Below are 14,459 nucleotides of genomic sequence, written 5' to 3'. Positions count from 1 at the left end.
CAAACCTGTGCATCTGGTATATTTCACACAGTTTAGGGCCAGACATTCCCTTTCCAGAATGGCTCCCTCCTCCCCTCCCCTTTCCGTCAAGCTCAAAGTTCTTTGAAAGTCAAATAAACATTCGCAGTTCACAGTTGTAGATATCGGCCTTGTTTGTGTAGTCAGGAAGTTAAAAAGCTTCATCCCAAACGGACACATCCATATTTTATAAGAATCATCAATACACGTGTAAAATCTAAATGCTTACTTATATCATATATTGTCCAGGAATTTGCTTTATATTGTTTGAATATTCCCCATAAACGCGATAGTCATTAGAATTTAGTGGGAGCAAGGTGTCTGAGTACAGCCTATGAAACCCAGACAAGTAAGGGTACAATATACCCACATGAATGAGGTCTAAGGATGTTGTGGTTCACAAAACCAAAGAAGCTTATGTAGTCTATGTAGAAAGCTTGGTACTGTTACCGTATCTACATAGTAAGCTTGGTTCTGTTACCATACCTATGTAGTAAGCTTGGTTCTCTTACGATATCTACGTAGGAAACTTGGTAATGTTACCATATCTACGTAGTTAGCTTGGTTCTGTAACTGTATCTAAGTAGTTAGCTTGGTTCTGTAACTGTATCTAAGTAGTTAGCTTGGTTCTGTAACCGTATCTAAGTAGTTAGCTTGGTTCTGTATCCGTATCTATGTAGTTAGCTTGGTTCTGTTATCGTATAAGTAGTTAGCTTGGTTCTATTACCGTATCTATGTAGTTAGCTTGGTTCTGTAACTGTTTCTATGAAGTTACCGTATATACTCGAGTATAAGCCGACCCGAATATAAGCCGAGGCCCCTAATTTTACCACAAAAAACTGGGAAAACTCATTGACTCGAGTATAAGCCTAGGGAAGAAATGCAGCAGCTACTGGAAAATTTAAAAAATTAAAATGGTCGGAGTTTTTGGGTACAGTAGTTGCTGGGAAAGGGAAGGGGGTGTTTTGGTTGTCTGTCTGCCCCTTCCCTGAGCTTGAGGACAGTTTTTTTCTTCCCCCAGTTGGAATTCAGTCTGGCTGAATATAGGGTATCTGCAGTGCTCCTATTAACCCCTTCCTGATGGAACAGGAGCACTGCAGATACGCTATATTCAGTAGACCGGGCACTTTCAGACACAGGCATACCTAATGTGTTTGTGTTTCACAGCAATTTTCTACGTTTGTATGTATTCTAGGGAAAGGAGGGATTAAGAACTTTTATTTATTTATTTATTTATTTATTTTTAAGCTTCTTTTCCCCCCCACTGTCATTCTATACATTGATATTGCAGCTGGTCATAGACCCCCGATCCCCCCCCCCCCATCCTAAAAAAATAATTTTTTTTTGCTGACTCAAGTATAAGCCAAGGGGAGCTTTTTCAGTACAAAAACTGTGCTGAAAAATGTGGCTTATATTCGAGTATATACGGTAGCTTGGTTCTGTAACCGTATCTATGTAGTTAGCTTGGTTCTGTTATCGTATATGTAGTAAGCTTGGTTCTAACTAATGCAGAAGTGAACTAGGCCTAAATATATTTCCCTATAGTGTGAACATGTCCTAAACCATCAGAACTGGATCACCTTCAATCTTTTATACACAGGAGATGATCTGGACTTTGTACACACAGGGAATTCCTTCTCTTTTCCTCCCTGAATATCTGTCTGATCTTCTCAGCCCACTAGTTTGCCAACAATTCGTTAAATATTAAAGGGACCTGTTACCTTTGTCAGTCTGAGCCTGACCTTTCCTTCCAAATATTGTTTTGTAGAAATCTGTCCTCTGACATAAATACTGAGCTAGTTTTCTGTAATCTGTCTGTGAAACTACAACTCTGTCAGGACCTGCTGGGAGTTGTAGTTTCAAAATTCTGCAGGATGTTGGATTTGGTGGGGATTTTGGTTTTATTCCAGAAATGGCTCAGTATATAGCTAAGAGACTTCCCGCTGGGCTTGTGCACACAAAATTACTTCATGCAATGCCTGCCCGTATAGCAGTGTATTAGCCTCGGGCTGCACGGTGACTTTGGCCATGACTTCCATCAAGTGACCAAAAATTGTGACTCACATGTAAATGGAGTCGCACTGAAACATAGGGTGTCACGACCATGATTTTTATTCGCAAAGAGATCAAGCACTTTGTGCTACAGGCTTCAGTTGCAGCATGGGAATTAGATTTGTTTACAGATAGAACTACATGGCGATTTTGGATGTGACTACCTTTTGGCGCCCAAAGATTGCCAGGTTGACTTGTGATTCATTCCACCATGTTAATAACTGGCGTTGCATTGTGGCCCGGAGAGTGCCATGACTGTGACTTTGAGTATTGCTTAACATTTGTGATTTTAATTGGTACAGGACAATATGTCACCAGGAGGTGAAGATCAGGGACTCCTGGCTTCATAGATAAATATAAGGGGCGGTAAATCTGGCAAACTTGTGAATCTATGGTAAGAGTGCTATTACACATTTGTGTTTTAGGCTGAGGCCCAACATTGCAGATACGCAGAATTTCTGCAACGTGGGACCTCAGCCTTAGGCCGATTGCAGACAACCATACTGCGACCGGCCGTGAATTAAAAGAATGGGTGGCACACGGGGGATGTTCCCTGCTGCCTTTACACGGGCTGTGCTTCCGCGGCTCCTTTCATTAAATGAATAGGAAGCAAGGACTGCAAAATAGGACAGGAATAGGACCTGTTCTATATTTTGCATCCTGGACTGTTGGCCCGCACACAGGACCGTGAAAATCATGTGTACCGGCCCCACTGAAATGAATGGGTCAGTGTGCTATCCGTGAAATAAAGCATAATGAACATAACCACAGCCGTCTGCAACCAGCCTGACAAAAAAACTCCACATGAACTTACCATAAGTATAAATTTGAGCTATTAAAATGTTACCTTCGGTTTAATTGCAGCAGAAATATATTAGTATCAGATCCATTAGTATTCCATTTAATTTACTCCAAAATCTTCATGTAAAATGACATAAAAGCAGTGTGAACGAGGCCTTAGCCGTGTCTGGCTGTCATCATGTGGCTCCAGTTGATTAGTTAATCTGTAACTCCTGTATGGAGGAAACATTTTAAAAAGGTAACGGAGCAGCTTCACAGATAGACGGCTGGTTTGTGGGAAGGGACAGGTGACCTGGAGCAGAAACATGTCTAAACTAGTGGAGTGTGTCCCTAACTTCTCAGAAGGAAGAAACAAAGAGGTAATAACATTTATTCATGGATGTAGGTATAAGCATATATCCACTATGACTTGTATTGCAGGGCTGCAGTTCTTTGTATGTGCTGTGGCCTTGATGTTGATGCCTCTGCTCTTGGGCTTAAGCCCCATGTTGTGGAAACGCAGCATTTTTTTGTTGCAGACTTTTTGCTTTTTTTTGTGTGTACAGGCCCATAGAAAATAATGCGTCAGCGTGCTATTGGTGAAACACACTGACTCACACCATGGTCGTCTGAAAGGGCCCTTACACTCGCACGGTCTATATGCAGGCTACTTTTAGTGTAGATTGAAAATAAATCTTGCTATATCACATCCAGTGTCTTAGTATGGCATTGCACTGCACAGATGCTGGGTCATGTGTCTCCAATTCTGCAGGGGTCTAGATAATGTTCCTCCCCAAACTTGTTAGGGTAAGTTCACATGGGGTACGGGTAGCCGCGACTGAATGCCGATGCACTGCAGCAGAATCCAGTCGCACACTCTGCTTCAGTCCGAGGCGAATCGGCCTAAAGAATTAGCATGTCGCTTCTTCTTCCAGGAGCTGGAACAAACGGCTCCCGGAAAGAAGACCTGACCGGCTTCCATTGATTTCAATGGGAGCCATATTTTTGGTCTGGATTTTGTGGTGGATATGGCCTCAAAATCCTGACCAAAAAAACCCTGTGTGAACTTCCCCTCACAATCCCAGCTATATGAATCATGAGCTCACACCATAAGTGTCTCTATTAAAGGGAGTCCACCACTACAACCCAGTGTATTCAGCTGTCACCACTGTGTTGGACACATTGCAGTAATAAATCGCATACCTCTTTTATGTGTCACTTTTATACTTTCGTAGATTTTGAGAAAAACAAATTAGAAATCTTATGCAAATGCGGCAGTTTGTGCACTGCGGGTGGGTTTTCAGTTCCCTGCTCTCTCCACTTAGACCCCTACCATCTCCTGCCTACCAGGGCTGAAGTCCCACCCCCAGTGCACCAACTGCCTCATTTGGATAAGGCTTCAAAGTTTATTTTCTCTACATCTGCAAAGTGACATACGGTATGTAACACAGTGGTGGCGGTTGACTATGCTCGGTGTAATGCATGGCCTCTGTAAGGCTAAGTTCACATTAGCAGTACTTGCTTTCAGTCAGCAGCAAGGATCGCTCATTCTGCATTCTTGCAGTCATAAATGTCAAAACCCCAAAGGAAACCTGGCAAGACCCCATTATAAGTCAATAGGGTGTCTCAGGATTACTTGGTGTGGAAATCTGTCTAGCCATTGTTAACCCTATGTTGCCATTACTCAGGTTATTGATGCAATAGCATTTGCTATTTCTGAGACTGAAAGATGTCGATTATTAGATGTGGACCCCGGAGCCTCCACCAACAGAACAGTCTACACTTTTGTGGGCACCCCAGAGGCAGTTGTTGAAGGAGCCCTCAATGCGGCAAGGGTAGCTTTTAAGATGATCGATATGAGTAAACACAAAGGTAGGTGACCGCTTCCCCTCTACTCAAGTACAATAATACACTGCTATAGCCTAGCGCCCCCTATAATGGTGACCCCACGGCAATGCATTGTAACACCAAAAATGCTCATTATTGGAAACTCCATTTCCCAACAACATAACCCAGTTTACTGGACTAACAATTTTTACATTTTGAAAGGTGGTACCTATCCATAGAGTGTAATTATTAACCCCTTAATGCCCAGCGATATACTATTACATCGCAATGAGCGTATAGTTAACACCCAGTGTCATAATAGTACAGCGCAGTAATACTGCAGGCACTTGAGCTGCGCCTGTGGTATGACATAGGGCTCTCAATTGTGTGACACAGAAAAATTTAAGTTATGAATTTTGGGAGACTGGGAGGGAAATATGAAAGTCGTTGAGCACTAACGTACAAAGTACTCTGCATCATTAAGGGGTTAATATCCTGTACATCTTATTTACTTTGTGCACACCTTTACTTTATATTTGATATGGAATACACAGCCCCCTCCCCTTACTCTCCTATATTAATTCTTCAGGGGAGCATCCTCGTATGGGTGCTATGGACGTGTGTCCCTTTATTCCTGTCCGCAACGTGACCATGGATGAATGCGTTTCCTGTGCAAACAAATTTGCAGAAAAACTGGCAAATGAACTGCATGTCCCAGGTAAGTAACACACCTTTATAGTGAAATTGGCCTAATTCTGATCTATCTCTCTATCTCTATCTCTATCTCTATCTCTATCTCTATCTCTATCTCTATCTCTATCTCTATCTCTATCTCTATCTCTATCTCTATCTCTATCTCTATCTCTATCTCTTCTAAAAAAAAAAACACATATGTGAGGCTGCCAGGATAAAATCTTGTTGGATGAGGCATCTTTCTATTCATTTCAAGGGGTGGCCATCTTAGATAACGGATCATTTAAGTGGTACTTATGGTGTAATATTAAGAATGGCTGCATGGTTCAGGAAAGTCTTATAGGCATAGCACTAAACGTAACCTTGCTGTTCTCCTCTTGGGTGGTTAATATGCTGTTGGTCCCCTGAGAGTCTGGTTGTGCCAGATTTTCTTTCTGACCCACAGGACTCCTTGTAATACCAGGCTTCTTGGCTATTCTACTTGCTTACGCAATTGTAACACACAAACTCCAAAGAGTAGTCAGTTTCCTACAATGGAGACTTCCATACAGGCCTCACTATGGCTTCCCATAAGACTGACTCAGCTTCTCCAGAGACTGATGTTGTCTTACGGAGTTGGCCTTCCACTGAATGTGCATGAAGGTCAACATTACACAGGACACTATCCTTAGTTTACTGTCTGTCTTAGTGATGGTATTTGGGCCTTGGAGTGTTTTACCAATTTGGCACTTTGCCAAGTCGTGGTCCCTATCAGAAATTACCTACACACCTATTCTATGCAACACACCATCACGTAACGTCTACTTCCAAGTGTCTTCATGGCTTCTCAACAAATGCTTACTCACTGGCAGGTATCCCAAAGCTCATGAAGTTCCACCATTCACTCTGGTACCAAACGCTGCCCTTTAAATAACCTCTCTAACCCTCTCCTACAAGCATTGTGGCGCAAGGTTTCAAGTTAATGTGGCAACAGCATCGGGCTTTTCCTTGGCCTACACTGATATTTGGACCTCCTCCAAAAACTGTCAGTAAGGGGAAATGGCCATTCCTGTTGCCCAGTTACTTTTTCAGGGTATGACACTCTTGTATACATGGTGCTCAGTCATGTCGGTGTACTAAGCTGTCATTCTATATATTCCCTTCTAGTATATCTTTATGCAGAGGCTGCACGGATCGCAAGTCGAGAGACTCTGCCAGCAGTGAGAGCTGGGGAGTATGAAGCTCTTCCCACCAAGGTAAACTAGACTCCATACTTATATACCTTCTAGTGGATTGCTATATACACTGTGGGACAGGGGTGCCATGGGCTCATCAGAGAAACTCATTCTGGGGATCATTCTACAACTACATAACAGTGCGCTAGCCACTGGCTGTGATTGAAAGGCACGGTGGCACATAGATGTCATCAATGAGTAGAAGCTGCAGAAGTCCACAAAACTGGACAGGAATGGGACCTGTCCTGCGTTTTCTGACCTGCACACAGGACCGTTTAATATACAGTCACGTGCATGGCCTGACAGGAATGAATGGGTAATTGTGCTATCAGGAAATACCTGTCTGCAAGGGGCACTAGGCTAAGGCCACATGGTGCGAACACGCTGCAGTATTTCAACAGGGTAATTCAGCAGTGTTCTCCTGCAATACATCTGCTGCAGCCCAAAGTTTCTATGCAGAGGTTGAAACCTGTGGGTGTAGGTAAAGCCTGGAGCATGTTGCACCAGTCAGTTCTGCTACTGAATTTTGCCTTGCATAGTGTAACTGGGCCCCTAAAATCGTACTGTAAAGTCTACTTCAACTTCATTTTATTTATTTTTCTTCTTTAGTTGCAAAATACAGAATGGAAACCAGACTTTGGGGAGGCAGTTTTTGTTCCATCATGGGGGGCAACTGTGACTGGAGCTCGAAAATTTCTCATCGCATACAATATAAACCTACTGACTACTAAAGAACTTGCTCATCGTATAGCTCTTAACATCAGAGAAGGTGGTCGTGGGAAAGATCAGGTGAGCCATGATGGAGTAAAGAATGAAATAACTGTAATAAGGACATTGTGGGACAATGCTGCAAGCAAAGCTCTGCTCACTGTGGGGCCCAATGGCCGTGCAATTCTTCAGGTTAGGCTGGGTTCGTATCTACATTGAAGCTTTGGTTTGGGGACTTTGATGCAGAGACCACCTAAAATTGGCTGAGAGAACAGTCCTGCATGAGGGACTTCCCCAATTTCCCCCCTCCCCCTTTCAATTTCAAATGGTGGACACCCAATGACCCCATTATAATCAAATTGATTCCTTGGGGTAAAAAGCAGTCACATGATGTATAAAAAATTTTTGGGAATGCCATAAATCATATTTGATCTTTGTGATTTTATTTATTTTTTTCCCAGCCTGGACGACTCAAAAAAGTGCAAGCAATTGGTTGGTATCTACAAGAAGAGAACATGGCCCAAGTATCGGCAAATTTATTGGATTATGAGATTACCCCTCTTCACACGGTGTATGAAGAAACGCGTAAAGATGCCAAGGTGTTTGATCTGTATTTTGTGCCCATTGGCCATGTAGGTTTTAACAGTTCTAGCTAACCTACTTTGTCTTGTTTCAGGAGTTAAACCTTCCAATTCTTGGCTCACAATTGGTGGGTTTGGTGCCCCTTCAAGCATTGTTGTCTGCTGCAGAATATTATATCAAAGAAGAGAATTTATTTTTAATAGAAGAAGAACACAAAATTCGACTGGTAAAATTTTACATCCATTTGGTGGTCTTGGAGATCTCACTGTAAAGTGTTTTGCATATGATTTTTTTTTTGGGGAGAAGTTATGTACTTTATGATCTTTGTAGTGTATTGCAGTGGATTTAGACTTATCTTCTGGTTTTAAAGGTTATTAACAGACTTGGATTGGATTCTCTGTCTCCTTTTGAGCCTCGGAAAAGAATTATCGAGTGAGTACATTTTTGTTATAACTTTAACCAATATAGAATTCCTAACAACTTGTATTCATTATTAAAGGGTTTGTCCTGTATTTGTAGCAACCCAGTTAGAGCAGTGTAAGAGAATGGGGGGAAAAAATCCCCATCCCTGAGGCTATATTGCACACCACCAATCCCCTTCCATCACTTTCTATAGTCACAGTGCTAGTGTTCTGTCCCCACATGAAGAGATTGAAGGTGTAACTAATAGCGGCCGTGTGACTCTCCTATCTTCGTATCCAAGCAGTGGAGCAGACGGGACCAGCAGGAGCTCGGGATAGATGGATTGTTGGTGTCTTTCCTGAGGCTAACTGCTGGTCAAAAACTGATGCCTTCACAAGCCCAAGTATAACAAGTCCTGTCACACGGCTATGAAAAACTAAAATGGCTGCAGGGAGTGACATGGACCAGGGCTTGCCTAAAACCACGTCCAGAGAGAAAAAACTTTATTGACAAGAACAAGGGCGTGCAGCATGCAAATTCTGGCCAGCAGATGGCGGCAGCAGCAACAACAATGCATTGAAATAACTTGAGAAGGAATTAGTAATACAGGACATCTAACTAATAAATATAATGTGAACAGCACAGCTTAGAGGCCCTGAGGCTCACATGACCGCTCAGACCAGTCAGTGGTTGCAGGTCATTTGAGACTCAGGGCTGTCAGTGCTATGGCCCATGGCATATAATATCGTGTGGGGGCCCATCAATGGGGGAAGAGGGGGCAACGCTATGGGTGGGAAGGAGGTGCTGGGGGGGGTGGACTCGGACAAAAGTTTGCATCTGGGCCCAAAAGACACTTGTTACGCCACTGATCTGCAGTGTATCTACCACTATTACAGATATCTTGTTCAAGACGATTTATCTGGGGCTCTGGTCACACAGACTTTGAAGGGTTTTGTACACAGTGTGGGTGCACGGACGGCTACCCCTGGAGGTGGATCTGTATCTGCTGCTGTGTCAGCAATGGTAAGTACAGCGGATAGGAAGAACTGAAATGATGATGGTGTGCCTCTTTACCCAAGTGGGGCCTGTTGTGTTGTGAAATATTAAATTGGGAGGAATTGAAAGACTAGTGGCCGTATAAAAATGGTACAGAAAGAGTGTTTGCATTTTCTGTAACAACTGATAAAATATATTTTTATAGATGATGATATTATGATTATTACTTATTATTGATATTTTTTCCTCTCCCCATATCTGGCCTTCCTGTCTGTTACCCATTCCTGACCTGCATTGTACCTGACCTCCTCTGAATCTTTCCACATGCCAAGACCACCTGCTTGTACTTGAGCCTTCTATTGTTTGATTCCTAGTACTTTGCACTGGTGTTTCTTGGTCTGCTGAGCCAGCTCCTACAAATATTAGGTCCACCTTAGGAGTTGGCAACCTGGCAGTCTTCCCGCACTAAAGTACACTTCCTTGTTCATGGGTTAAAGACGACACCCTTAGAAGTTGCCCAAATTCAAACCGGTTAGGTAGCGCAGTGGGTCAACAACCTGCTGATCCTGATAACTAGCAGTTACTCAGTATTTCATTGTATAATAATTACAGAGGTATAATTTGAAGTTCCTGGGCTCCAATACAAAATCTGTACAAAGGTGCAACATCTTTATAATACTGGTTTATTTATGTGTAGGGGCAAAAAGGGCCCTTTGGGTTACCTAGTGTCACCTAGGCCCTATAGCTACGGCTACCTCCTGCACCCCCTTAGCTTTGCCTCTGGTTATGCTCGAACTACATTAAGCCAAAACCTCTTGTGATTTGTGCCAGACAGATGGCTGATAGCAGTGATCAGTTTTCCCTGAGGATTACATAGGTGGTGGTAGGTTGAGGAAAACAAAATATTTTATTTTTTTTTGTTTTCTTTTTTTTTTACCCCAAATGAAAAAATTAGCACAGGTGAAGAGAAAACAAGAAACCAGCACCAGAGTAGAGCTTGTTTTATTCACTTTTACGATCTTGAAGGGATTCTACCATTGAAATGAATTTTTTTTTTTGGCGATCACACGTCGGAATAGTCTTTAGAAAGGCTATTCGTCTCTTACCTTTAGACGTGGTCTCCGCTGCGCTGTTCCTTAGAAATTCCATTTTTTACCAGTATGCAAATCAGTTATCTTGCAGCGATGGGGGCGGGCCCCAGCGCTGAAAATGTGATTGGGGGTGTCCCCACAAGAACACGCTCCAGCGACGCCTCTATCTTCGGCTGGATCCTCCCCTTCTTTCATTTAGTTTCTTTCACTCCCAAAGCCAGAATAATGCCCAGTTATTGTCACACAGTATTCCACATTAGTACCAACACACCTGGCTCCATTTGACAATCAGGGAAGGTTAAATTAAATATATTTTTCCTAAGTTTTCTTGTTTAAACCTGGGGTGGATTTTATCGCCCCCCCCCCCCCCAAAAAAAAAAAAAAAAAAAAAAATCAAATCTTGCGTGGGTTCATCTTGCACCTTCACCTGATGATGGACCCCCAGTTAGTAGACCTTTGCTAAAAGTAGTTAAGTATCCCTGATCTAAAATATGACAGTTGTGGTGTAAACCTTGGCTTTCTGCCTAATGACAATTTTCACCATGGATTTTGAGGTTTGATGTTGATGTGATGTCCACCGATCATTATATTGGGAGGGGTTATTCCTTAATTTAATGGCTATAAAAAGTTACTTTGGTTCATGACCTCTAACCTTCTCATTGTAGGGAGCAGCACTGGGATGTATGGTGGGGCAGATGACTTATGGAAAACGCCAGTATGAATCATTGGATGGAGTGATGAGAGAGCTGATCCCTCCGTTTCATCGTGCCATTGATCAGTTGTTAGCCTTGGTAGACTCTGACTCCAATGCATTTGGAAGCTATATGGTAACTTTTTTTTTTATTTTTAAGTTTAGCCTTTAAAATATTTTGTTATATTATCCACTTGTTCATTTTTCTCGTCTCGATCTTCAGGCGGCGCTGAAACTTCCCAAAGTCACTGAAGAAGAGCAACAGAAGTGAGTTCAGATGTTTACTATGGCTATGTATTCTATAGCTCTGACTGTCAATGCTATAAAACATGTTACTGTGTTGACCTTGTTAATGGGATAGCATGGCGCCTCAGTGGCTAGCATTGTTACCTTGCAGCTCTGGAGTTCTGTGTTCAAATCTTACCAAGGACAACATCTGCAAGGAGTTTGTATGTTCTACCTGTGTTTGTGATGGTTTCCTCCTACACCCCAAAGGCATAATGATATAAGAATTTTAGCTGGCTATAAAGTGCTGCAGAATGTTGGTGCTATACAAGTAAGAGAAATAAATAAATGTGACTACAAAGGCATAACTTGAAGCTTCTGGGCGTCAAAGGAAAAAAATCTGTAGGCACTAGAATAGTATTAATCTCTTCCTATTGTGAAGACACACCTTGTAGGGGGTTGTCCAGGCTTAAAGGGGGTTCTCAAGCTTCCAAAATTTGTTCACAGCAGTGCTAAATACAGTTTTGTTGTGCACCATTTTCTTGGCTTTCTTTTACTTGCTGCTTGTTTGTATCACTGTTATTTCCATGCAGTGATTCTGTGGGCTAACTTCCCATGATTCATCTGCCTGCTCTCTCACTGCTCACGGTAGTTATGGCCTATTCTATGGATAAACCATAAAGCTTAATTCTGGACACTACCTTTTCAACATGTGGTAATAAATTCTTTTGAGACCCAATAAAGTTCTGTATAGTTATATACTACATATATACTGTCACATTTGAATGCAGCGATGAGGGACCTTTTCAGTTATTAGGAGATCCTCTTGGTCAGTAGACGTGTTTTGGCTTTGTTTATATGAACCTACGTCCCTTTACTATCCATAATCTAGTGAAAAATGCAAGGAACGATATAATGCTCACACGTATGAAGCGCAGACTTTGGCATTGATACTAGCCAAATTTAGGCCAGTGCTGGCTAAATGTTTTACGCTTCTCTAGTTGTAGTTTAAACAGCGGTAAATGGGCTAAAGAGTCACAGTAGACCCCCGGAGTTACAAACACCTGGAGCTAGCCCTCTTCCAGTTTCTGTATTGTGTTGGTGTTGATTATGTTAATTTGTCATGATTTTATTTATATTTTTTTAATTTTTTTTTCTTCTCTACAGACGTTTCCAGGCTCTACAGAATGGCCTGAAGGAGGCAGTAGGAGTTCCCCTAAGTCTTGCTGAGAAAATAAGCACTTTGTGGGATCCATTGTTGGAGCTCTCCAAACACGGCAATACATCATGTCTGTCAGACTTGCAGGTACTGACAGCAATAGTTACAGCATTTTTTTTTTTTCTTTCTATTTTGTGGAGTATAGGGAGGGGGGTAAAAACAATGGACGGATTAGTGTCTTTTGGTCACTTTTCCCTTGTGTTAGTTTGAATCTATGGTATAATTCCTAATTCTTGGCATGTCTGGCCAATGAGCCTAGTTGAGTTTCCTGGCAAAATGTGATGTCAACCTAAACTTTCTGGATGTGTATGGGTGTTCGTAACTTTTTTTTTATTAGGGTGCTCTACTGTTTTATATTTTTTACAATTTAAAAAAATTGACTTCTGACTGCTTGTACTTAGGTGGCAGCTAAAGCGTTAGAGACTGGGGTGTTTGGGGCTTATTTCAATGTTCTCATCAACCTCCGAGACATCAAAGATGAAGAATTTAAAAGTCAGGTAATAACTGTAGTGTGAAGAACTCTGCGTAAATATCATTAATATATTAATATACTGCATTATTTTTTACTGGGATTTTGTTGGCAATTTTGAGCCATGATGTAATTTCTGTGATCACTGTGAAATTTCAGAAATTTGGAAGTGATAGTGTACATTTCAGGCATGTGCTAAATGAAATCCACCTATGGGCTTGTTCACATCTACGCCCCCGGTCTCTGCTTTCAGATTTCTGTTTCCTGCCCGAAACTGGACAGGAGACGGAAACCTGCAGGCATTTTTCAAACCCATTCAAATGAATGGGTTTGAAAAGTCTTCGGCGGTAAGTATTTTATGCTCTCCACAGGACAGTTGGACATGCAGTACTTTGTGTCAGGTTTAAAAAAAACAAAAAACGGTTTTGCCGCAAAGAACATAACGCTCACCGGCCCTCACAGCCAGATACGGTCTGCCAGGTTTCCGTCTTCTGCCTGCAGAAGACGAAAACGTCAGAACAGAGACCAGACGCTGGTATGAACCCAGCGTATCTTGGCAAGTCATTGGGCCAATAGCGTATCTGTCATAGAGGCTGTATACTACTTGGAGTTGGTGCTGTACTGTTGACCTGCGATTATCTTGGAATTTACATAATACATACTATGTGGGTGATTTTAATTTTTTGGGATTGCACAAAAGGTTAATGAAACTCCTCACTTCTCTTGTTTCATCCACCCCTGTTTCCCAGACTCGGAAGAAGGTTTCCCAATTGTTGGATGAGGCGAAGAAGTCTGCTGAATGTGTGCTGCAACATTGTGAGGGACGAAACTAAATGTAAAAAAAATAAATTCCAATTCATCATATCTGTGACTTTTATGTTTTTATTTCTAGAGTAGTGTTAGTACAATAGACATTCATTGACATTGCTATGGGATATACTGGCCATATTCCTTTGAGTAGTACTGTATACAAGTCCATCCACACTATTAAAGATTTGTACATTAATATAATAAAGTAAAAAATGTGAAGCTTCATATGGCAATTTCATAGGAAATATAAGGAACTACCATGGAGGAGTGTTTATCCAGCTGGATAAATATAAATTTTCTACATAGACCCATGGTCTGCATGGGGAACAAATTGTAGCTTGTACCATTTTAGTGTATGTTGTGCTGAGTGGGAGATCACTGGAGAGTCTCAACTACTTGGGCCATCTCGTCCACAAGCAAATGAACCCAACACACGAAATATCCAGACTATGAAGTCAACAGACCAATCCACCACCTCCAATTCTCTTTCCACAACCCGGACTTCTATTCTGCCCCAACTCCTTCATCAATGGCGGCAGCCTGAGTCAGACAGAAGCACTAAAACTCCTCTAATTCATGAAAAACTTCAATTGAATTCTTATGGAGGTAAATCTGCAGGAGAACACACTGCTAACTGATCAATATTATAGAGATGAATAAGTAATAACTTTGTTACTGCGAT

At 41.9% G+C, this 14,459-nt stretch overlaps 1 protein-coding gene across 1 annotated transcript; it reads left to right on the top strand.

The window, feature by feature from the left end:
• Positions 1 to 4,542: 4,542 nt before the first annotated feature.
• Positions 4,543 to 13,824, top strand: FTCD (formimidoyltransferase cyclodeaminase). Its single transcript, XM_075285180.1, has 13 exons — positions 4,543 to 4,722; positions 5,267 to 5,395; positions 6,517 to 6,605; positions 7,194 to 7,373; positions 7,754 to 7,891; positions 7,969 to 8,100; positions 8,245 to 8,306; positions 9,173 to 9,299; positions 11,029 to 11,190; positions 11,278 to 11,321; positions 12,447 to 12,585; positions 12,900 to 12,995; positions 13,717 to 13,824. The coding sequence occupies exons 1-13, from the start codon at positions 4,698 to 4,700 to the stop codon at positions 13,798 to 13,800; spliced, it is 1,407 nt and encodes a 468-aa protein (XP_075141281.1). The 5' UTR covers positions 4,543 to 4,697; the 3' UTR covers positions 13,801 to 13,824.
• The last annotated feature ends 635 nt before the right edge of the window (positions 13,825 to 14,459 follow it).

This window comes from Leptodactylus fuscus, chromosome 8, assembly GCF_031893055.1.
Source record: "Leptodactylus fuscus isolate aLepFus1 chromosome 8, aLepFus1.hap2, whole genome shotgun sequence".
NCBI lineage: Eukaryota > Metazoa > Chordata > Amphibia > Anura > Leptodactylidae > Leptodactylus > Leptodactylus fuscus.
Note: the sequence above shows the minus strand (reverse complement) of the source record. Positions and strands in the feature narration are given on the sequence as shown.

Bases quoted from the DNA above. Each gene is read 5' to 3' on its own strand.
- FTCD (XM_075285180.1), top strand. From the start codon at position 4,698: ATGATCGATATGAGTAAACACAAAG. The intron at 8,101-8,244 runs GTAAAATTTTAC...CTGGTTTTAAAG, and splicing joins AAGAACACAAAATTCGACTG to GTTATTAACAGACTTGGATT. The intron at 12,996-13,716 runs GTAATAACTGTA...CCTGTTTCCCAG, and splicing joins ATGAAGAATTTAAAAGTCAG to ACTCGGAAGAAGGTTTCCCA.